This window comes from Rhinoderma darwinii, chromosome 6 (genome assembly GCF_050947455.1).
Source record: "Rhinoderma darwinii isolate aRhiDar2 chromosome 6, aRhiDar2.hap1, whole genome shotgun sequence".
In the NCBI taxonomy this organism is placed as follows: domain Eukaryota; kingdom Metazoa; phylum Chordata; class Amphibia; order Anura; family Rhinodermatidae; genus Rhinoderma; species Rhinoderma darwinii.
The window spans coordinates 116,175,318-116,200,593 of NC_134692.1; the positions used below are offsets into that span (position 1 = coordinate 116,175,318).

The following is a 25,276-nucleotide window of genomic DNA, read 5'->3' on the forward strand; positions in this document are numbered from 1 at the left end:
TTCAAGCGGTCGGCAAGGGGTCCATGATCCTTAATGCTGGGAGCCCAGATCACCCTCAGTCCGTCTTTGCTACTGCCCCCTAAAAAGTTGTTGAATCCCTCAATGTCATTTGGTATTTGGGTTTTCTGACTTTATTCTCCCTCTTTTATGTCTCGGCTGCTTACGATAAGAACCTTTGGTGAGTTTTGGCATAGATCGTGAGGTTTTGTGACATACTCACCTAAGTTCTTGTTGTGTTGCTGTACTGTCGAGTGTGTCTTCCAGCTCTGTCTTCAGTGCTTCCAACTCTTCACTTAAGTCTCTCTTTTGCTTCTCTGCTTTGTTTCTTGCTGCTCTTTCTGATTCCAAGTCTTCCTGGAGGTCAGAGATATGTGCTTCCAACTCTCTGATTTTTTTTAAAGCATTATTTTTCTGAGCAGTTTCATCTTCTAACCTTTAAGTGATGAAAAATGGAGACAAAGTGGGAACAATGATTTAGGTTTCGAAGTACAGCAGTAAAGCGACCTCTTCATCCCGCAAAATACTAATGCAGCCATGGCCGGCCTTAGGGGTGTGCGACCTGTGCCATTGCACAGGGCGCATCACTCCAGCAGGTGGAAGGGATTGCTGTGCAGGCTCCCTTCCCCAGCTTGTTTCAGAAGCGCCCTGGCCCGGCGACTCAGCAGCTGCCTTTTCCGCCCGGCCGCTTCTTCTCCAAGTGGCGTCTCTACCCCTGTATCAGCCATATCGGCTGCTAGCGGTGACACCGGGCATGAGGGCACCCGTGCTGCCCGTCGGAATGCCCGCTGCGGCTGCTACAGTGGTAGCGACGCCACATTCAATAGTATCTGCATCCTTACGACACCAATACTATTGAACACAATAGCAGAGTCAAGAGATATCTCTTTGCTGTGCTATCTACTAGTGCCACTTTAGCTCCATGAAGGAGCAGAACCCCGTGTGGCCGTAGATTCTGCTCCTGGATGGAGTGTTTGATATCTCTGTCCATACATGAACAGTGACATCAGAGGCAACTCTTGAAGCTGAATCCCCGTCCACAGCGTTGCCGACAATGTGACCGGGGATTCCACTCTAAGAGAAGCCCTTGACCTCACTGTCCAAAATGGACAGAGACGTCAGGGGCTTCTCCTGGAGTGGAATCCCCGGTCCATATGGACAGAGACATTGCGCGCTCAGTCCAGGAGCAGAATACCCGGCCACAGGGGGATTCCGCTCCTTCAGGGAGCTACAGTGGCGCTATCTACAAGGGGGCTGTGTGGCACTACCTACAAGGGGGATGTGTGGCATTACCTACAAGGGGGCTGTGTGGCACTACCTACAAGGGGGCTGTGTGGCACTACCTACAAGGGGGAATCTGTGAGTGGTGGGCTGATGGTCATTTTACGGTGAGTGGTGGGCTGATGGTCATTTTACGGTGAGTGGGGGGCTGATGGTCATTTTACTGTGAGTGGTGGGCTGATGGTAATTTTACTGTGAATGGTGGGGGGATGGCTATTTTACTGTGAGTGGGGGGCTGATGGTCTTCAAGTGGTTTCCACCTCTGACCTCCAATTGAAATTAATAGGTGGTAGAAAATATCCGCGGCACTCTTTTGGTGCTTTTTTGCCTGTGTCTTTTGCATTAACTTCAACGGCTTAAAAAAGCACGCAAAATAAAAAAGTCAAATGACGCTGTCAATTAAAAATCTGCCTCAAAATTCCTTCAGGAATTTTGAGGCAGATTTTTTCTGCTTTACAAAAAACGCTGTGTGAACATACCCAAAGAGTGATTGTTTGTTTTTAGCAGTGTTCTGTCTTTCTCTAAACAATTTTTGGTAGGGGTGCCCTGAGGATTTTTTTTTTCCAGGGGTGCCTCGAGTCCAAAAAGGTTGTGAAACTCTGTACTAGGCAGAGGATCACTCCGGCCTATGCAAGGATTCCGTCGTGGAGCAGCTCAGTTCGTCGTGGGAACGGGGCCTAGGTGAGTACAATTTTTGTTTTTGTTTAGGGGCACTGTCTACAAGGGGGAGGTGGGGGGCTGTATGGCACTGTCTACATGGGGAGGTGGGGGGCTGTATGGCATGATCTACAAGGGAGAGGTGGAGGGATGTATGGCACTGTCTACATGGAGGAGGTGGGGGATTATGGCACTGTCTACAAGGAGGAGGTGGGGGATTATGGCACAATCTACAGGGGGCACTATCTACAAGGGTGGGGGCTGTGTGTGACAGCCAGGGGAGGAGGGCATTATACTGTGTGGAGGCCACTAAGCAGACATTATACTGTGTAGGAGCACTACAAGGGGCATAATACTGTGTGGGCACAATTAGAGGACAAAATACTGTTTCCTTGAAGGGGTTATAATATATTATATTATTATTCTTATACTGTATGGGGGCACTAAAGGGGCATTATACTGTGTGGGGGCACTATATAGGGCATTATACTGTGGGGGAGCATTATACTTTTTTATGGGGTATTTTTTTTATGATGGGGTGGGGCGCCCAAAGGTAATTTCGCACGGGGCGCCATCTATCCTAAGGCCGGCCCTGAACGCAGCAATTTACTGTTCTCATTTTCAGCATCTGCTGCTATATTCTACTATAAAAGCATACATCCTGCAAACTGGAAACATTTAATGTTCTGTAGCTACATTACTATTTTACAGTTAACTATTTACTATTGGCATTGACCATTAATCATTATACTGTATGTGTTCATCCATGAAATATTGTCTTTCTTGCTTCACCAGTTGGTTAAAATGTGTCACCTGGCAAGTGCGGCCTGTAGCTCCTCTTCTTTTTTAGCTAATTGTTGTTTGAGCTCAGCGATCTGTGCTAGCAGGTCGGCAAGTTGTTCATGAAGGTCACTAGATTCTCCTTCCAGCTTTCTCTTCACCTTCTCAAGCTCTTGTCTGCTTTTCTCTTCTTTCTTTAGGCGTACTATAGTAAGGAGAAACAGAGGTCATTATATGGAGCCTTAATCATGAGCTTTTCAGTAGGTAAACTTAAACCAGTTTATATAATAATCATTTGTGAATAGTTTTAATTTGAAGGTCAAAGGTAACTGAATGTATGATGGTAAAGTAATAATGACAACATATTCATTTATAAAACTTAAAACGTTTAAATTATGTAAAACATTTTCCTGCTGCCCCATCTCACCTCTTGGACCCAGACTCCACCTGGCCCCCTGTTGCACACATAGAAGAAGTCTATGGGAGATATGGAGACAGCTGAGCTAGCGACTACCTTAGACTTCAAAAGTAAAAGCCACACATATTAGGATCACTAAATGGCCATCAGGGAGGGTAAACCGTGGAGGCTCCCTAGACTCCCAAAATGTTGGAGGGGATGTGACCCAGGCATCCTTGTCTAGCTGCATATATACAGTAAAGAATAATCAATCCATATACTGACCTTCCAGTTCTGAGATCATAGATTCGTGTTTATTTTTTAATTTCGTCAAGTTCTTTGCTTTTTCTTCTTCTTCAGCCAAATTCGATGTCAGGTCGCTCACTCTCTCCTCAAGCACCTTTCTCTCCTAGTTTCAAAACACATCAACATATATTTAATTACTCCGGTAAAAAGTGACTTTCATATCATGTCTAAATTTCCTCTGCTAACTTGTTACCTTAGATAACTTGTTGTTCTGATCGTCCATTAAAAGAACATCATCTTCCAATTTCTTTATCTTGGCTTCTGCTGTCACTTTCTCCAGCTGTAGTTTCTGTCTGGCTGCTTCCTCTTCTTCTAATTGTTCCTCTAGGTCCTAAAGTAGAAACCATGATTTCATGATACTTCACTATATACATGTTTCTTTTTAAGGAAAACCTCATCGACAGGATATTTTAGAATATATACTACTAATTTGTAGGTCCACTGAAATCTTCCTATAACCATAAAATAGCAAAGAAGTTTTGAAGAAGATTGTTGAAGATGTCAGAAGAGGACAAATGATGATTACCTGCATCTGCTGCAACATCTTCTTCTTCTCTGCTTGTAGTTGTTGTCCATGTTCCTCTTCTTCTTCTATCCTGGCTTCCATTTCATGAAGAATCTCTTCCAGTTCTTGTTTCTTGGCTTGCAGTCGTATCCTCATCTCTTCTGCTTCGGCATATAGCTCAGTCTCAGCCTGAAGCTGCTCTTGGAGGAGAGTCTTCTCTTCTGTCAACTAGGCAAACACAATATCAACATGATTTAAGATCTGCCTAGTAAAGTGCAGGTATTTCTAGTGAATCTTGAAGACTAAATTATTGTAAAACTGATGTAATAAAATGTGTTCTGGTTTCCATATACCTGAATATGCTTCATCTCAAGCTCCTTTAATTCAAGCTCTGTTTTGTAGTATCTCTCATTAACCCTTGTAAGCTCATCATCCTTGGCTTGCATTTCTTCTTCCTGACGTGTCACTTGCAGTAAAGGTTTCACCTGATAAGACATTTACAATGAGAATGAGAACTTCTCTACAAGACCTGATATTGCATGTTATTGTGCAAATCACTGCTACAGACATTTTTAGAGCTGACGTTTTAAGAAGTGTACCTTGGTGAACAGTCTCCACCATTGCCAGTTTCTAAGCTTCAGATAAGCGGCACAATTTCTTTGAATGACTTTCATTGCGGTGAGCTGCTGCTGTCTCTTTGAAAAGGCCCTGTAAGTTAGAAATACATTCAGAATGCAAGACTGACATATAATTGCACACTTAACACATATGGGTTGGCAGATTTTTTTAATCGCCTCATCTCACAATTAAGCCTTCCATATCTTAGGTCCTTTTACACCAGCCAATATGGGCCGTGAAAACGAGCGCCGATCAACAAGACCGCAATTGACAACAATAATATTTAGTGCTGCATAAAGTATACGATGAGCCGATGAACGAGCTTGCTCAATCATCAGCTGATCGTTGCCCTGTTTATACAGGGTAATGATCGGGAACGAATGTTCATATGAACGCTTGTTTGCTCGATCAATGGCCCATGTAAAAAAGCGAACAGCAGCGGTGTGACAAGGTATTATGTTTCCTTGCACAAGATGTGACATTGTTCTCACGGTCCAGACCTCCACAGCAAAATATGAAGAACATCATGATGCTATTAGATTATTATATAATTTAATCTATGAACTGATGTAGAATTATCTCTTTAACAAACAATAGAAGGATAAAAGTGTGCCTCATTGATGGCAAGCAGGAGAAGACGTGGGAAAAATGTATGTAATGTGCTAGGCAGGCCACACTAAGGTCAACTCGGCTGTCTCTCCAGCCTACACTTCAGCAGTCCATGGCTGGGATCATTGTTAACTTTAATATTGCTTTTTAACACTGCTACGTACTTTCTTGCGAGAAAACCTCGACTTTGAGCTTGGAAAGCAATAATTATATCTGTGATCTTCAAGTCTCGTTCTTCTTCCAGGTGGGCGAGGACACCTGTCCTGAAGAATATTTTACTTTGGCCCACTCTGAACAGATTGGGGTCGAGTTCTAAAGCGTTGATCTATTAGAAACATACAGTAAATTTTATATATTTTACCATATTTTAGAAAATAAAAAATTATATATGTCTGTGTGTGTATAAATATATATACATATATATATGTTCAGATATATTACTTCTTTATGTTAACACTGTGAGGGACACCCGAAGTAGTAATTCTGGGGGCCTGCCCTCCATCTATACAGAACATGTGTACGTTCACATTTAATTGTAATCTTTGTTGCTATCATTGTACATAAAGGACATATCATCAATAAGGTCAAATTTGTTATTTGTGAATAAACCTATAAAACCTATAAAAAACCCTAATGGCAAGTGGTTGGTTTAAAACTAACCCAGAATAGGGTTTTATTCTTCTGGACTTATGGGCCCAGTATTGTGTCAGAGCCTGGGCCCAATGAAGGATACTCTGGTACTCTATTGGACCAGTCTAATGCTGAAAGTTCAAATTTATAGAGAATGCTCTGCACATAGTATTGTGTCTGAAGACCTTTTGTATTAACTCCATTAAGCCACATCAGTGCTTTAGTGTTTAATTTTATTTTAATAGTTTATTCTCATGTGTACTCTTTTGTAACCCAACATGTTATCTTCATCCCGTGGCTGAATACACAATTCATACATTTCCATATAATATTCTGTGCATTTTAGAAGACTTTGGGGAATATTTATCAAAACTGGTGAAAAGAAATGTGGCATAGTAGACCCATGGCAACCAATAAGGTCGCTGCTTTGATTTTCTAAAGGACTTTGAAAAATGAAAGGTGGAATCTGATGCAGGTCACTACAGTCATCTACTCATCTTTTCCTTACACATACTACTGCATTTTATTTGTGCCATACAATATTATTAAATAAACAATGAATATAAAGAGTTTTGGAAAATAATCATATATTTATATACAAAAGCTATGCAGGAATGGACACACGGGCAATATGAGGAGATGATGAAATATTCTGTTACTGTTTTTTTACTTACCATGAGCACACAGGCCTGTTTACCATCCATGAAGCCTTTCGGGATAGATCCAGCGGCAAGGATTTCATATCTGGAGCAAAGAATACATGTATATAAGAATGATCTTTTTTGCAGAAGTGTGCCAATTATTTAATACACATACATGTAATCTATTATACCCATGTATCATAATTAGAACATTACATGTGCTATTGTATTTCAACCATGTGTATAGAGCCATAGAACATCATTATTTATCATTTTTTCTACGAGTCAGTGTTGTATAAAACTTTTTTCCATCCTAGGCTATTGCTTATGTTCTAAATTTTGTTTTAAGTAAGAAAAAATAAGTAGTAAGAAATGGATGTACCTCTGACGGAACTCCTGGAAAACTATTCTGTTGGGGAATCCTTGGCGACAAATTCTGATGCCTTCTAAGACACCATTGCATCTCAACTGTTCCAGAACAAGGTGGGCATCAAGTTTTCCTGACTGAAGAAAAAATCATAACATGGGACACATAATCTCAGAAAAAAATGTGGGTATGCAAATCTGTAAGAAATATATATTACTCAGCTTGATTCTAAATAGACGAACATTCAGTAGGGAATATGTATGTACATTGTGTGGGCACCATGAAAATAAACATAGAAATACTCTCTTACAGAATTCTGAGTTAATAGAGGGTGGTCTCCAGCATATCTTGCTCTGGAGGACCCAACATTTTCATGCCTTCAAAGATAGTCTATTAATTTCAATTTAATCTGTGCAATGCTTCACTCTCTCTGTGGTGGCGCTGCAGTGGAATTGAGCACTAGCTGTCAGCTTCCCCATCAGATTACAGCTGATTTCTGGGGTCTAAGCAGTAGGACACTGTGATCAGCTTTATTGTTGGGGAAAAAGGGATTGTACGAGAGTATGAATATTCTATAGTCTTCTAGAACTTTGGGGATTGCCATAATTACATAGTCCCTAATGATCAACAGTATTCAACTTAAACATATAGATATATAGAGGACAATATAACACATTGTTATAGAGTTACGACATTACCAGTAAGCAAGAAATATGTAGTTACCCGTTTTTCATGATTTGGAATGATACAACGGACAAAGTTTGGATTTGTGTTTCTCAGTGTTGTCATCAATTTGCCCAGTTGTTCCTTGTAAAGTTGGCCGACAGTACGGAACATGCCTTTCTTGGTCTTTGAAGAACTGGGTAGGGAACTTTCATTCATTTTTGCCATCTGATCCAACCCCACAATACGGTCAACTAGAATAATATAATATTGATATTATTACCATTTTCAAGTTAGAACATTTTAGATAGGACTATAATAATGATTTTATTTTACATATTCTTCACAAGGGAATTAAAACAATGGAAAAATATCCACAGAGCTTTCATCTACATTTTGGTTGTTGTTTAGTTTGACTTTACAAGAGGATGGAAAGCAACTTATGCTACAAACATAGGGACACAATTATATCATACCATCTTTCCATAGATCTCCAACAAATTTATCTGATGATTGGTTCAATAAAGATGTTACATTGTCATTCAAGGGGTCCATGTTCTTCGTTAGCCAAGCAGTGGCATCATAATCCACCTAATGACAAATCAAAGTTTTGTTAATGTAAATGTATTGTTTCCAAATTAGCACAGATGTTTTCAGTGCACCCTATAAACCCAGAAATTAGTTGTACCTTTCCAGCATAGTGAACAAGGGTAAAGATAGTTTTATCCTTCAGTTGCTTGGGTTTTTGGAATTTAATATGGCTCCCTTGTTCTTGTATTACTTTTTCCACAAATGAGACATCAGTGGCTTTGGGAAACCAACACTCTTCATCCAGAAGAGCCAAAACACCGGGTGGGTTATTCTACAAATAAACAAAATGAAAAACAACTGATAAGCTCAATGACACTTTCCATCTTTTGCTATACAAACGATATAACAGAAATGACTTACAGGCCTCTCGATAAGTTCTATGCATGGTTGCAGATCCAGACCAAAGTCAATGAAGTTCCACTCAATGCCTTCTCTGTGGTATTCCTCCTGCTCCAGAATAAACATAGTGTGGTTGAACAGCTGCTGGAGTTTTTCATTAGTGTAGTTGATGCAAAGCTGCTCAAATGAGTTGACCTAAAATGATAAAAAATAAATTTAGAATTAGTGAAGGAAAAATTAAATATTGAGTATTGAAATATTTGCTCTCGGAGTAACCGCTGACAATACTCAACAATCATATTTTATATGTCAAATCATTTTGCTTACCGCAAATATTTCAAAACCAGCAATGTCAAGAATACCCAGGAAAGAAGCCCCTTGTCTTTTGGTTTTATCAAGAGCTTTGTTGACCCGACTGAGCAGCCACAGGAACAGACGTTCATAAGTTGCCTTTGCCAAAGCCTCAATTGCAAAGTCAGCCTAATCGTAGAAAAAAAAAGTTCAGGAATTATTGATCCGATCCACTCTCTGAGAAAAACAGCCTTCAAAATTGATCGGAGAAAAGAGAAGAATACTTAAAAAGTAGGAAAAGGAAAGGTTTAAATAGCTTAAGATTTGGAAAACCATGAGATAAAGTTATGTGAAGATAATATCTTAGCATAGCCTTACAGTAATGTTTTTAGGTTGGTTATTCTGCATACTTTATTATGTCTCACATGTTCCACATATGATGGAGAAGATATTTGTTTATTTTTATAAAGAAAAAAAGTGCAACGTACTTGCTAAATTGCATGTTTATTTGTTAAACGAAAATCTTATTTTCCTACATTGTAACCAATGGCTTGATAACTTTTTGTGTTTGGGGCAAGTTGGACAATAAAACAAATGTCTATCGTATAGTAGTGCAGTGGTTACTGAAATCTGAATGTGGCACTCAAGGTACAAAAGGTTGGAAACCTCTGCGGTACAGTGTTCATGGCCTGAGTAATAGCGTTAAAGGCTGGCTCCCTAACAATTTGATACATTCTCTTTTCAAGGTGATAATCTGCTGTGACATCTTTTTAAAACATTTTGATTATGTGGCTTTTCTCCAGGAAGTTATGTTCCCAGATTTGACAGGGTGTTGTTTGATGACCCAGCAGAGCTTCTCAGGTCACTTGGTAAGGTATAATCCTGAATTAAAAATGTTTATCCACTGTGAGGGTATGTTCACACGCAGTGTTTCCAGACGTAATTCGGGCGTTTTAAGCCTCGAATTACACCTGAAAAAACGGCTCCATTACGCCTACAAACATCTGCCTATTGCTTTCAATGGGTTTTACGGTGTTCTGTTCCCACGAGGCTTAATTTTACGCGTCGCTGTCAATACGGCGCGTAAAAAGACGCCCGCGAAAAAGAAGTGCATGTCACTTCTTGGGACATTTTTGGAGGCGTTTTTCATTGGCTCCATTGAAAAACAGCTCCAATAACGTCCGGATAATAAGCAGCGAAAAACGTCTGAAAATCAGGAGCTGTTTTCGCCTGAAAACAGCTTCGTATTTTCAGATGTTTCTGGTCATTGCGTGTAAACATACCCTTATGTGAATGAAAGAACTTGTAAAGGTGCCCAAATTAAACAAAAAAATAAATAATATATAATTTTACTATGTCAAGCTAAACCTAAGCTTAAAAATGTAATTCTTCACATGTATTCTCCTGAGGAAAATACGATTTCTGTGCAAGTTCATAAGTGTAAATTACTGCAAACTTACCTGTTCTTTGGTTTGAGCTTTCTGCACAAGGTCTCTGCCCACTTTGATGCGAGGGGTAAGAATGCACCTTGTAAAGTCTGTTACCTGGATTCCCATCAGGTGACAACATTTCTGGGCAGCTGAAGTGCAAAAGACATGTGAAGTAATCAACTTGGTTAGGTTTTTCATTCATTGTAACCATTTTTCTGTTCTGTTCATTTGCTGCTTCCTTTATCATGCTTTTGCCAACCATGGATTTAAGAAAAATAAGGCTCAAAGTATGGTAGAGATGATCTACGTCAGAAGCGTAGCAAAGTCCTCTTGTACCCAGGGCAAAGATTCAGTTTGGCGCCCCCCCCGCAAACTTCTTTCTCAACATCTCCTTCCCCCTCACCATGTTTGATTTCTCTACCAATCAATGAGGTGTAATTTTTTTAGACTTTTTTTTCCCTCTCCTGGAGAAGCCCCTCACATCACTGTCCATATATGGATAGTGACGACAGGGGCTCCCTCTAGGAGCGGAATTCCCAGCCAGAGCTCTAATGGCTGCTTATGCAACTGAATATGGAAGATGCCGGGACTGTCTCTAAAAATTCGGGACAGTCCCGGCAAATTCGGGATTGATGGCAACTAAGCCCGTGCCCCCCGACCTGATGCGCTCCCTTTCTTCCCTCCTAGTTGCTCCCTGGCACATTCCCTGCCTGCCTCCCCCCTAGGTATGCCGCTGATATAGGTCCCCTAAAATCCGCTAACATGTTGCCTACTTGGAACTCCATAGAGAACCATATCTTTAGTTCAATATTACTATACCTGTGTCATCTGGCATTGATGCCTGGTCAGTGTTCCTTTCTTTCTTGAAGATAATGTTACCAAGCTGGAGGACCGATGATACTACCTTCATCATTGCTGCCATTTTGGAAAAGAACAAAACAGAAAAACAGCTTGTTATCACAATATGTTTTTGTAATAAACCAACATTTTCTCCATCCTTCACAACAGTGGAACCGATCTTTAATATTAACATAATTAAATAATATATAATTCTTGTATAAAGGCAACCATTTTAGTACCAAAACATTCTTCTTATTGTGGGCAAATCATGTCACTATGATTTGCTTTATCCTTTCTATATGCAAGATTAGAGCATGGTAACACTGGTGGAACAACTAAAAGTTTTCTAATAAAGCCAGAAAATCCCAGACTTATGGGCTTTCACTTGTGCACACAATTATATTACATTTGTCCTGTCAGTTACAATAAAAGACTTTTGCTATAAACTTAAGATTTGAACTTGTTCTGACCATGCAACTAACAGGAAGGGGTTAAAGCCTACAATATTAAAAATGCCATCCTTCATATTAGGGATGAGTGATTCATATTCACAAGATTAGTTTAATTGGTGATTTTGGAGACTTCAAAGGGGAGCAACTTACTATAATTGCTGCAAATTCTTATGTTGGGTTTAGCTCAAGATATTTTATGAACATCGAAGCAAGCTAGACAACTGCGTTACATGTGGACATATCCAATAATGGTCAAAGATGTGGCCTTCTAGTCCTTTCAGGATAGACGAGTTACAATACTTATAATAGTGAATGATCTATTCTGTAAACCAGGCAAGTCATTAGATCACATGAAAGCTGTAGGTTAGTGGGTTGGCGTGATCTCTTACATAACTGTTCCTCTTCATTGAATCCCATGATTTCCATAGCCTCCAATGTCTCCAGAAACATGTCTGCATCATCCTGTGAAGGAACGGGCACATAGCCATAGGAAAAGTAGGCGTAATTTCCAAACCCTTCCAATAATAAATCCTCTGAAATCAAAACAGAACAATGTATAAGTAGATTAATTTTAATTATGTACAGTTGTATTTCTATGCACACATACAATGTAAAATAAATATACATACTTTTTTAAATTAGGAGAAATTATTATATTAATTGTGTTGTTTTGCTGGGCATACATGGAGTACATACTAAGGCCATGTTCGCACGGCCAGAATTTGTCATAGGACTTGTGGCCGAAATGCACAGCTGAAACTCAGAATTTGCCTCGAATTGGATTCCCAATGGAATTCCACATTGTAATTCAATAGAGCTAATCCGCAGCTTTTCAGTGCAGAATCCACAGCAATAATGATTATGCTGTGGATATCAAAATCCTTAGCGCATTTATTATTTTTTGCAGATATTTTTTATGAGGGTGTGAATGGGGTATAAATCACCCCATTCACATGCATTGCCCGCGTAAAGCGAGTAGATTCTGTCAGGATTTAGGCACAAAATCCGTGCCTAAATCCTGAATATGTGAACATGGCCTAAAGACGCAGTCGTTACTGCTGTTATGAGGCTCTGTCACAGGGGGGGCCATCCCATTTCCCTGTGTGTGAAGTATAAACCTGTGCAGAGTTCTGTAAAGGTGCCAAAGATAGAAATTCATTGAAGTCTTTCCCACCACCAAGCGACAGTAAGGGAAGAAGCGTGAGCAAGCGCCAAGCCCTTACTTATACCCGGAGGTGGCATGTATTCATTTTTTATATTGTGAGCCTATCTTATCTATGCGAAACCCGGATATCAATGTTTCAGAAATGCACCTATGAAGGTCAGATTTATTCAATTTTGTGTTATCTCCAAAAAAGCAATCCCTTGAATAGGGCCATGTATTAACTGTATGCATTTCAATGTAGAACAAATCTTTGAAACCTATATATATATTTTTTTTAATGAAACAGCATGATTGGTGCAATTTTGTAATTAGTTTTTATTAACAATTATTTTAACTTTTTCAAATACAGCTGCTTTGTATCCTGGATACACAGCAGATGTATAGTGCGCTGAGACCTGATTCCGTCAGGTCAACAGGTTCACTGGCAGCGGGATCATGCAGGATCCACCAGTTATTGACTACATATAACTTATGAACTTAGATGTGATCGATAACAGCTCGATTCTGCGTGTCAGAGACACATAGGACCCGCTGACACTGAACCCATTATTGCTGCTGACCTGACAAGTACAAGTTTCAGCACACGATACAGCTGCTCTGTATCCAGGATACAAAGTAGCCGTATCTAAAAAAGTTAAAATCATTTTTAATAAAAAGTAATTACAAAGTTGAACCAATCACATTGATAAACTATTTTATTTTTTTTTAAAAATTGTTTTCAAAAGTGTACATAGCCTGTGTTTTTTTTTAAATTGTCCATTGATTGGTCACTGCAGGAAGGAAGACAGCAACACAGAACGGTGGAGGAGGTACATTTCTGATATTGTATGGGTATTGTGATTAGCACCTATCTGGGGGTATTGTGGCTAAAGCTGTTATGGAGAACCATCCCACCAACATCCCTGATGACTGGGTCCCAGTACTTTGACAGACAGATGACTGTGTATGCACCGTACATACCCTTCCATGCTGGCTTAGCTCCTTGAAGCAAATAGTAAAAAATGTGGAAAGTCCTCTCCTCTTTAGCTTGACGGATAGCACGAGATTTTTCAAGCAAATCTGTTTCATTATTAAGGAACCAAACATTACATCAACAGAAAACCACTTTAGAAAATAACTTGATGGAATACAAGCTGGAATTTAGTGCTTGTTTATACAGTGACACATTATGCCAAAATCCTATTAGCTCTTATAAGGAATGGTCTGCCGGTATTTAACCTCCGCACCAAACATCTCTGTGCAATCCATCCCGCGTGGAAGCCAACAGTCAGGGATAAGTGACCTATTTATTCTAAGTTTGGAAATCTTATACCTACCACTTTTGCCCTGTTCTGTTTGAGTTGTTTTAGTTATTCTTGTCAGCATTTAAAGGGTATTTCCCACAAGTGATGGCATATCACGTGAATATGCCATCACTTGTAATAGTGGATATGCCATTCTCTGACCTCTGGGAACCCCACAATTCTCAGAATGAAGAGGCTACAGTACAAGTTAAGCGCTGCACATTCTTCAAAGTTTTTTCCTGCACAGAAGCCACTCACAGGGCCACTCACTGTGCAGGGAACGGCAACACATCCCCAAACACTTGGATGGGCTAAAATCTAAAATCAGTGGAAGTCCCAGAGGTCAGACCCCCACCGATAATAATGTTATGGAATATCCTAGTGATATCCCATACCATTACATGATAGGAACACCTCTTTAAGGGTGTAGCCAAGAATCTATTTATCTGAATATTTGTTATTTGCAGGACTGGATGAATTACTGAAAGGAAGTTTCTAGGCAAGTTATGAGGGGCGGCACGTGACACTACATTGTTTCTCTACAATATACTTAGCCTTGAGTGTTACTTTAAGGGTTGAATTCGTGCCAATTTCTAACCCCAGCCGGGCTATATTTCCATTTCTGTACACAATGCCATACACAATGGAATATCTTGGCTTGATGCAACACTCGGGTGAGAATAACAAAGCGTATGAAAAACTGTTGAGGCTTCTGATCTACTAAGCACTTCAACAGGGAGATATCTATCAAACGATCAGTCGGAAAGACATCTACTGTATATGTGTATGGCAGGTATACTATAATCTGTGGATTCCTATTTTTTTTTTCCTATAAACTTCTATTGACTGCTGCTGACTAGCAACTTCACACATCTTCAATAAAAAAAAAAGACTTCAAATTAAGTTTAACTACTTCAACTTTTTCCCTAATTTTACTGGTCTTGTATTTTTTTAATTAAAATGACTTTTTAAGAGTTTACATAAAAATCTATCTTATGACAAAATGATTAATGATTATGTCATAAGAACTGAGATGTCAAGACAAGACGATTTAATTCAAAGCTAAGAATACTCTGGCTCAGAAGATAGCTGGGGTAAGCACCTCTTGGAATTAAAGAAACCGAATATTTAGTGTCTCTGTAAACATTGTCCACATTTCTAGATGTTTATATCTCTCTCTCCTGTGGATATTTGCCTTAGTTAGACATTTAAATCCTATGTGTTTACCTAACAGGCTGCCTGGGTCCTCCAGGAATCGTCTGTAGCAGACTGAAAAGGATACAAGTTTCGATGTTTGCTCCAACAATGAATCCAGAAACATCAAAGTTGATACGAATAAATTTACCCTAGACAAATAATGATTGAAATATTAAAAAAATCAAACAAATATTGATATATAATTGTAAAATTGATGATGTTTCAAAAGGAAGCAGTGACATACTAGGGGGTTTTCATCTGCCTTTTAATACAGAATAATATTAACTAGGACTTATGACGACTATCATTGTTAAATCTATAACAATCAGTACATTTAAGAAAAGTACTTACTAGGTGCTAATATTTTATGGGTTTACATCCTTTTATTTTCCCAATCCATGGCCTGGCACCTGAGGGGGCCTAGTAACACAGTAGCTTACTTATCTCAGATGCGTAACACATCATGCAATGATTCACAATCTGAGTTCATATTAATTCTCCCTTCATACTATAAAGTATACATACAGGGACATGTAGGTAGAGAAAATGAGAGGCCTGTGATGTTGCACCTACTTCCCTAGTGCCTTGCTTTAGTGCTCCTTCTATGCCAGATCCCATCACTGTGGGGATGGAGAAAATCACCAGTGAAACCAGTATCACCACTGTAGAAGTGAGACTGGCCTTAAAGGGGTTATGTGGGGACCGAAAAGTATTAGCAGTGTACTCACTGCAGTATATGAGTACACTCGCTAATATACATTCCGGTCCCGTTTGCGCTAATTATGAGATTTTAATAGATTTTTATAGCGCTGCCGGGGGACCGGAATTCTAGTTGCACAGTTGACCTTCATGATGACACGACTCTTCGTCATGTGACCGGCCCCGCAGTACTCTATGTAATCGCTGTAGTAGTACAGCGATTACATAGAGTACGGCTGGAATGTATATTAGAAAGTGTACAGTGAGTACACTGCTAATACTTTTCGGTCACCACATAATCCCTTTAATTATGCCCAAGTCCATGCCAAGCAATAAGGATAGAACAGTGCAGGCAAGGATTGCAAAGGGAATGGAAAGGGTATTTTCTTTTTTTTTTTCTCTCTAACCCTCATAGCAAAAATGATCTATAGGATCTAGGAATGTCCAGTTACATACCTGAAATTATCAGCCGCTTCCTAACAGATAGGATATATTATCTAGAATATTTTTGGAATTATACATATTTTCAAGTATGTTCTATATTTTTCAACTAAAATGATCTTAGTTTCTTAATAAAGGTACTTGCTTGATACTTACAAATCGGGATGAGTTGTCATTTTTCACAGTTTTGGCATTACCAAAAGCTTCAAGGATGGGATTAGCTTGAAGAAGCTGCTTTTCCAGCTCTCCCTGGAATTTATATAAACCAGTGTCATGAACAGAAATCAACAAATGAAATGATGTATACATTCTTGCAGGTTAAGGTTCTAGCCCGAAATACCTATAATATATGAATTTTAATGAGTGGTCAAAGGTCACTTACTCCTTTGAGAGAATTGCTTGATGTGCTGGTGGATTGCAATTATGAACTCTATTGTAGCATGAAGTCTAGAGCAGCCGCTATAATATAGTAAGTACTGTAATGTTCATAGATCAAAGACCAAGCGCAGCATCTGCTAAGTATCATTACCGAGATGCCCTGATTGGACTTGGCACAAAACCAGAGATTAATAATTGGTATTCTTGGCAAATACTAATATCAGACAAGAAACATGCAGGATCTTCTTATTTTCTGACCTATACATAGGATTGGACCATGTTATGAGATAATGCATATCGCCAAGCTTTAAAGCAGCCCTGCTTAACCCTTCTTTCTTCTGAATGTTTTCTACAATATTTGCAAACAATAATGCTAATCGCAGCGATACTTAGCCTGCAACAGGAAAAAAATCAATGTCATTGATTTTGCATGCACAGATACACAAGCAGTGTAATAAGAATATAAATGGTACACAGCACGCCATGCAAATTGAGGGCAAAAGTAATCAGTTGGTAAATGCAGGCACTGCTACATAGCTAGTGTGTGTATGTAGGTGTGTTTTTCTCATTTTTATTGTTTAGTGCTATCACCCAATCAATACATAATAATACAGAATACATTGATGTCTTTACCCATCAGTCAAGAAACAGAACTGGCGGAATCTTTCCCACTCCATGTCAAGCAAGAGTTTAGAATACAGTGTGGCATTTTTAAATGGCCTATTTGCTCTGTGGGCCCTTCTATGTGATAGGAACTATTTTATGGGCACTACTATGTAGTGGGGTCAATTATATGGGTAATTGTATTGTACTAGTGCTACTTTTTGTATCACTCTTATCCATTGACAACATTTGGGTATACCTGCAGGGTGGCACCACTGTGTAGGTACTATGTGGCACCCGTGTGGAAACAGTCTGCTCTGGGCACTGCTATATTGGAACAATGTAGGAACATCTTTGCCTGATTAAAGCTGACATTGTCTTGAAATTATAACTAGTTAGGATGGTGTGGCCATTATAATAGGGTGTTGGGTTAATGTGGGGCTAACATCTGACAATTTCCCGTGGCATGTGCTTCTATGCTTTCATGATTAAGGCTCTTGCTAGCCAATATTATGGTGTCTAAAAGGCAACTAGTTGGCCACCTCTGCTCTATAGCATATTCATATTACCTCGGATATACAGTAGGTAGCATTGGTTCATTGTCTTTGAATATAATGAGACTCATTGGGCAAGCTGTGCCGGGAAAAAGTCACTTGTCAACCTCTTCTGACTGTAAGCACCTGCCTTCTAGAATAAATCAAACCCAGTGAGCTAATAATAAATTAATATTGGTTATTTTTCCTTTTTGAAAAAAAATTGCTGAAACTGTCCCAGTCAGAGGAGGGACAGGAAGATGAGTGAATGTCCCATATAAAAAATGAAGCTGTGCCGAGTCACATGGGGTTCATAGACCACTTGTTGGGATCTCCCCATTAAATCATAAGGCCCTGTTCACACAACATGTATTTGACGTGTATTTTGGCACATTTTACAAGCCAAAATATGTGAAAAAAAAAACAGATTCATTAAGTTTCCCCAAATGTTACCATAGTCAATGGGAGTCCTGAATGCGCACCAAAAAGCGCCCACAAAACGAATAAAAAAACACGTGGAAAACACATCAAAAACGCCTGTATTTTAAAAAGTGCTTCACAAGAAACTAGTGTATTTGACACGATTACACGTTTTGGGTTTTTTAGCGCCGTGTGAACATGCCGTAACACCGTTTTATAAATTAGATGTGACTCTAACCTCAAGTGATGTAATGTGCAATGTTTTCATGACGTAATCATGTGTTAAAGAAGCACTCCCACAAAAAATATTATTCTCTGGCCTGTTGGAAAGGCACATTATGACTGTTGCTGGTCACATGAGCACATCTGAGGACCAGAAGGAAGGGGATAACTCACAAATTCAGCCACTGGTAAGAAGATTGCCTTCACCCCAATTTACATAATGTGCCTCTCTAATGGGCCACAGAATAAAACATTTTGTGGGAGTGCTCCTTTAACCCATGCTCAGCATGAGAGAACTGCATGAAATTTCCATTCCACAATAGCTGGAGCAGAAACAAACTGTGCGCGCTATTCACATTATCCACGACAGATTTAAAACAATACTCTATACTTAAAGGGCATGTTACAAAGCAGGAGATAAACAGGCAATCTAAACATCCCTCAAACCACAGATTGGGGATAATTTATAGCTTCCGCCTATTCACAAACATTTGGAGGTTACATCCGGTAGAGTCTGACTGAGATGAGGATCTTTGGGAACAGGGAGAATGTCACAATGCACAGTCTACTTAGCTGAGCAGGCAGAAGTTATGTGCAGCCCCCCTATCTATGGACATGCTTAGCACCCTCTTCATTTACTCTTTCAGATATCCGTAATTTAATGAGGCTCTGTCACCAGTTTATAACTTCCCTATCTCCTACCTAATCTAATCTTTGATGAAGATAACTACTCTTCTCTTCATTCCAGCCCAGCTTGATTCACAGTACAGCGCAGCTGCAGATTCGGATAAACGTCTTGGAGGTGATGTTGGTTCAGTCTTCCGTTGCTCCGGTGAAGGACCTGCGGGAGCAAGTGAAGTCACAGCGTGATCTCGCGAGATAACGCTTTGCTGTGAATCAAGCTGGAATGAAGAGAAGTGTATGACGCTGATTGGTCAGTGTCATATACTTTCTATACAACGCCCGCTTGGTGGATAGAAAAAAAAACACCCATTTGGGCATTTAGAAATAAAATTCATAAACTGAAAAATTTTCAACCTGGTCAATAATAAACGTTTAAAAAAAACAACAACAGTAGTTATCTACATCAAAGCGCCTATTAGATTAGGTAGGAGATAGGGAAGTTATAAACTGGTGACAAAGTCTCTTTAAAGTACATCTGTCTTTATTCCTATATTCAATATATAAATCTGAGGAGCCCCAGAAGCATAACTTATTTGCACCCTCAGCCCCAAAAATCTTTTTTAGTGTAAAGAGCTATATAAATGGTAATATTCAAAGACAAACCATAGTCACAGCAAGCAGAGTATCATGCAGTCATGCATCAAAGTATCAGTATAGAAGGTGCACACTATATTGCAATCCCACTACAAATTCACAGCAGGTTCATTTAATTTCGACTTCAGTTCGTTGGTTTTCCAATATCAGGCTGCTGGTTCTTTCAGGATTGTAAAAAATGTTAACCAAAGGTATCAAAAATACACAAAGGATTGGATGAGGTTTGACTTCAGATCAATGATTATCAGCCATTTCTATACAAATGAACAAAAACGCGTGGTATTACTAGAATGACACTATTTTCCTACCCATTATGTTACCTTGTAGAATATCTTTAGGTTTTTAGACAGCCCCTCTGATTTGGTTGACGATCACAGTTCTGGACAAGTCAAAGCTCATTCATTTTACTAGTTTGTGTCAAACACGAGTGCTATTGTTGCATTTCACTGTGTGATACAACAAGATATCACCACCACCATCTCTACTCCACCACTGGTTCCTAGTGTGCAACAATAGCATGCAAATATCCACTCAGTGCTAACACACACACACACTGCACAACCTATTTACTCACGTAAGCAAAAGATGGGCCTTGCTGTAGTTGAATAATGTGGTAAAACAAATGTCAGAAACAGAAATGGCATAAAATACATTTTGTCCCTAATTTAATAAAGAATTAACAGAAATAATATAAGACGAAAACACTCAAGAGCAGTAAGTCCCATTATAACCTTTCAGTCTGGACAGCTGGCAATTCTGTGAATTCTAGCATAAAAGCTTATAGGCGGTAGTATATGACTCATGTATCTCTATTTATTCTAATCACATTTAAAGGAACATGGAAATATTAAATTTTAGCTACAATTTTTTCTTAAAGGGGCAGTCGCATGAAATCTCATGAAGACGTCCCTTTTTTATATGCCCTATTATGGCACATGGATGTCATGGGGGGGGGCACAATCAGGACCCAGAGTGATGAGCTGCTAACATAGATCGTCTCACACTTTGGCGGGCCCAGCTTGTCCAGGTGTTACATGATTAGCCATTTACTTGAATGGCAGGTATGTAATCCTAAATTCCCCCTATAGATTCCCTAACAGCCTGTCAGCAAACACTATCAATTTCTGTAGTCCAATGACAAAATATCGACAAGCAGGTCTGATAAATTATCTGCAGGTTATTAGAGGGGAGTACATAACAATCTTAAGATTGAGAGTATTATGTAATCTGTAAAATTGCTCCAATGTGGAGCTTCTCCTTTCTTATAACATAGGTACGGGTATGATTTACCAATGTATACAGATTTGACTTTTCGAAGTCTTTGAAAGTTTGGTGATAATCCATGTAGCAGATGCAATGGCAGTCATATTGGTTGTCAACCAGCTTTTCTAGCGACATATGTAACTAACAAATAGAGAATATTTATGTGACTGCTCTTTCAGAAAACTTTGGATATGTCATAAAGACATCGGAAGTTTGGATCGGTTGGGATCCAATTGCTGAGACCCCCACTGTCGCGAAATCGAAGTTGCAGAAGCGCTTAGCTGAGCACTCTACCCCTTTGGCTGTGATCGTCGCTTCTTGTTAGGCTGAAGATGGGCTCATGGAAGTTCTATGTGAGCCGTCTCAAGCCTAACAAGGACTGACAATCACAGCCGATAATACAGAGCGCTCAGCACCTAGATTTCCGCGATGGTGGTGTCAGCACATGCACCCCCACCGATCAACACTCCTGATATGTCTAGATGACATATCAAAAGTTTTTTTGAAAGTGACGTTACTCTTTAAAGCATACCTACACTTTGAGATAAGTTTTTAGAATAAGCTATCATATGTGTGTACATGAGGAATAACACTACTTCTACACATTACATGTTTTGTATTCTGCATTTTTTATCAGTTTTCCCTTTGCAGACTCTATTTTTATAGTTTCTCTGAACTAGTGGGTAAAGTCTAAGTACTATCATGTCTTCTATACACTGCACATAGAGAAGAGGTGAATCCTGCTCTCCTATCTCTATCTATCAAATATATATATAGAAGCTGCAGCAGCAGCATGGAGGACATTATACAGTATAAAGTATTGAGCAGTGTAGCTCAGAATCCAGCACTGGGGTGAGATATAAATCTTACTATGTGCAGCTACAGCGCGTCTGTCTGTGTCTTTCTCCTTTCTATCACTCTGCTCCTTCCCCTCCCCTCTCCATAGACTTCTATGGGCAGATGTAACCTCATCCCTCAGTGAGCTGAGAGCCCATTTTGTGTAAGACAAGACAGAGAAAGTCATAATTTTTGTGAACAATTTTGGAAGGGGGTTGGGGGGGAAAGTAGTCTGATTAGTGGAGAAAGAAGCATTTTTCTCTAACACGATATAGTACAAAGTTTCTTATATTCTTATACTATTGATTTATGCAAAGTTTGTGCAGTGCCTATTTAAGGACTTGAATTAGGACAGCTCAAGGATATAGCATTTATATAATACATGTTTTTGACGCTGCATTGTTTACTTGTGTATTTCTCAATATAAAATTATAACATTTCGGCCAAAATAAAATACGAAGTCTCTATATGCCCGAGTGTCTCCATAAACAATTTAGAATAAATAATGACATTTAGTGGGAGAAATATTTCTTCAGATTATTCAAGTGACATTGTCAACGGGACACACTCTAGATTGTGCCGGGTCACTACACAAAGTATATTAAACAAAGTTTTAGCTATGCATAAACATGAAGATTGAAATGTAGCTGTGTATTCTTAATATGTCAGTTACTTGGCAGGAGAACAAATGGCTGGAGTTGCAATGTTTTCTTTATAGGCTCCATCCGTGAAGAGGGTTTGTTGAGTGTTACCATACATCAGAAGCTTTGTAAATTACTGATTCATTATTAATGGACTGTACTTACAGTGATGGTGGTGTCCTTCTTTCCCTTGTGTGATGATGCAACCACGGCCAGGTACTGGATGACCTTCTTGGTATTCTCTGTCTTCCCAGCACCAGATTCACCTCTGAAAAAGAAAATCCAGTTGTGATATCCCATTTAGCGCTTATGCACACGGCAGTTTACAATGTCCAGTCTACAACTTATGATTTTCATTAGAAATAGGGTAACATTCAGCGAAGATTGGCCATGGCCATAGATTGGTTGTCATGAGCAATATATAATCTCATCATATGTATATCACCAACATATTCCACAGTGCATTACACTAAGGCCTCATGCACACGACCGTGTTTTTGCGTCCGCAATTCCCCCGAAAATCCACGGGAGAATTGCGGCCCCATTCTTTTCTATGGGGCCGTGCACACGACCGTAGAAAGTACGGCCATGTCTTATTACGGTCCGGAGTTGCGGAATTACCCATTCAAAAGTGAGAGTCTCACGATATGTCCGTGCTGAGAGGTCCACAGTACAACCCCAAGGGTTGTGAGACTCTCACTTTTGAATGGGTAAGACAGCATCACTATAACTGCTCACCATACAATTACTGATTTTCCCTATATCACTATATTTTGGCCAGGTATTTATCCATTGTTGCCACATAAACATGAGGACTTTGAGAATCATCAGTATATGACCCACTTGGATGAGATACTCTATATACTCTATTGTATGGGTAGTGAATATGGGTCTGCCCTAATATACCACTCCGTTGTCTAATTTTGTCCTGTGCTGTATTGTGTACCACGGTATTAGTACTAGAGTCTTCTTATGATGTGTTTTTAAATGTATGTTATTTTCTATTAATAAAATTTATATATTCTTGCATACTTAGACGCTATAGCTCTTTTTCTTCGATATGGTTCTATAATTATGGAGCAGTCTATTTGATATAATATGGGGGGAAGTTGGTTTTCCAAACTTTACCTAGCCTGTAACCAACATATGCTTAGAGCTTATCTATCTATACAGTATGTTATGTTCATTTCATTTAGATGCCTCTAAAAGCTGACAAATTATTAATGCAAGATTATAAGAATTTAAAGTGAAACCACATTCGGTGTTTTTGAGTCATATCGCAAAACACGGAATATCTACTAATTATTATAGTAATTATTTGTCTCAATTTCTTTTAGTTTAGCTGTCAAGTTGAATAAATAACTAACAGAAACCTGTCACTCCAAGCACACAAATTCTACCACAATTAACCTAAGATGACCTTTCCATAATGAAAAGCAAACTGCACAAAAAAAAAACGGTCTAAGGTAGCTCTCACTAATGTTATTGTTTTTTTTTAGAAAACATCGTTATCTTTCTATAATGAGAATTAAAGGAAGACTCCGCAAAAAACTGATACACTGCGTTATGTGAAGGGGGCAAGGGGGCGGAGCATGACTACTATCTTTGGTGTTTTTTGAATCCTTGTAAACCACCTCCCCCTCAGGCCCTGCACTAGGTATAACAAATTGTATTACTTTTTCCTGGATTGTTCCTTTAATAATTGCATTAGACTATGCTCCACTTCCCCGGCGCTGATGTTGTAATTGAAGTGAAATTGCTGCGGATTTAGCATTAGGATTTGCAGGCGATTTACAGGGATGTGCATCTGTCACATCTAATGAAACATTATCACAGAAGGCAGCCTGTGCAGAGACTGGCAAGGGGAGCAGGGAGGCATTGATACGGGAGCGCCAGGGGATGTGGTGGATATAGTCTTTTTTTCTGTCGGCCAAAAATCTCAAACAAAATAATCCCCATTTGGTGCAGATTTTCAGGCAGATTTCCCAGCGGATACTGGATCAGCGGATTTTGGCTGTAGAATATCCGACCTGTGTGGATGTACTCTTACTCTGTCATAACACCTTATAGGTCAAATACCAACATTTAACTGCATAGTGACTAGCGAAGGGCCTGAGGTGGCAGTGAATGACAGAGGAATTTAAAGGGCACCAAAGAGAGAATAGCAGTTATGCACTGTCCGTCAGGCCTGTGCTAGGCATAACACAGTAACAGTTTATGCCCCCATGACAATACCAGCCACACATTGCCCCCGTTACAGTGCCAGCCACATAGTGCCACTGGAGGTGCACAGGCTGGATGGTTGCCCACCCTTGCTCTGATGTTAAAGAGACCCTGAGATCTCTATATAAGGTGTGATCGTGTGGTTGTGATAAAATGTTATGTTACTTTGTTATACTTTTGTGGTGGAAAAGACTAGAGTTATGGTTTGTCTAAATTGCTTTCAGTAGTGAATGAATGTATACACTTCTCCTACAAGTTATATACACACATATGGCAGGGGGTTAAGAGCTGAATTATTTGGCTCCCGAATTTATTTTAGTTGCAGTTCAATCTGATTTTCTTTTTATAAATTGTGATCTTTCTTTGCTTTTTTATTACTGCACATAAAAATAATTGCTAACGCTTTACATCAGGTTAACCCATCATAAATAATACAATAAAGTAACATGAGCATTTCTCTAAGTACTTTCAAAGTGTAAAAAGTTACTTTATTACAAGCACTCTAGTCAGTGATTTATACTTTAGATCATGTCAAGATACTTGGAGCTCATGCACACAGCCATAATATGGCTCAGTTTTGTATGTAGTTGTAATGGGGCTGCCATATAGGTGTATGAAGCCTATGCAGTACCTCTGTGTTTCTCTGATTTCATATGGAGGCATACGAAAAACATTGTGACATGCTTCATCGGACTCCAC

General features: G+C 39.3%; 1 protein-coding gene across 2 annotated transcripts in view; it reads right to left on the minus strand.

Annotated features, from left to right (window-relative positions):
• MYH11 (myosin heavy chain 11) overlaps positions 1-25,276 on the minus strand; it is a 90,229-nt gene that overhangs the window by 13,814 nt on the left and 51,139 nt on the right. For both annotated transcript variants that reach the window (XM_075830157.1, XM_075830158.1), the window contains exons 5-26: positions 22,520-22,622; positions 16,336-16,428; positions 15,125-15,188; positions 13,520-13,618; positions 11,784-11,927; positions 10,922-11,017; positions 10,133-10,251; positions 8,709-8,861; positions 8,403-8,576; positions 8,140-8,313; positions 7,928-8,042; positions 7,512-7,705; positions 6,804-6,925; positions 6,455-6,524; positions 5,315-5,475; positions 4,523-4,631; positions 4,277-4,408; positions 3,945-4,151; positions 3,612-3,749; positions 3,398-3,521; positions 2,749-2,920; positions 221-433 (exon numbers count right to left, since the gene is read on the minus strand). In XM_075830157.1, coding sequence (XP_075686272.1) covers positions 221-433; positions 2,749-2,920; positions 3,398-3,521; positions 3,612-3,749; positions 3,945-4,151; positions 4,277-4,408; positions 4,523-4,631; positions 5,315-5,475; positions 6,455-6,524; positions 6,804-6,925; positions 7,512-7,705; positions 7,928-8,042; positions 8,140-8,313; positions 8,403-8,576; positions 8,709-8,861; positions 10,133-10,251; positions 10,922-11,017; positions 11,784-11,927; positions 13,520-13,618; positions 15,125-15,188; positions 16,336-16,428; positions 22,520-22,622 — 2,976 coding nt within the window. The remainder of the gene's footprint in view (positions 1-220; positions 434-2,748; positions 2,921-3,397; positions 3,522-3,611; positions 3,750-3,944; positions 4,152-4,276; positions 4,409-4,522; positions 4,632-5,314; positions 5,476-6,454; positions 6,525-6,803; positions 6,926-7,511; positions 7,706-7,927; positions 8,043-8,139; positions 8,314-8,402; positions 8,577-8,708; positions 8,862-10,132; positions 10,252-10,921; positions 11,018-11,783; positions 11,928-13,519; positions 13,619-15,124; positions 15,189-16,335; positions 16,429-22,519; positions 22,623-25,276) is intronic.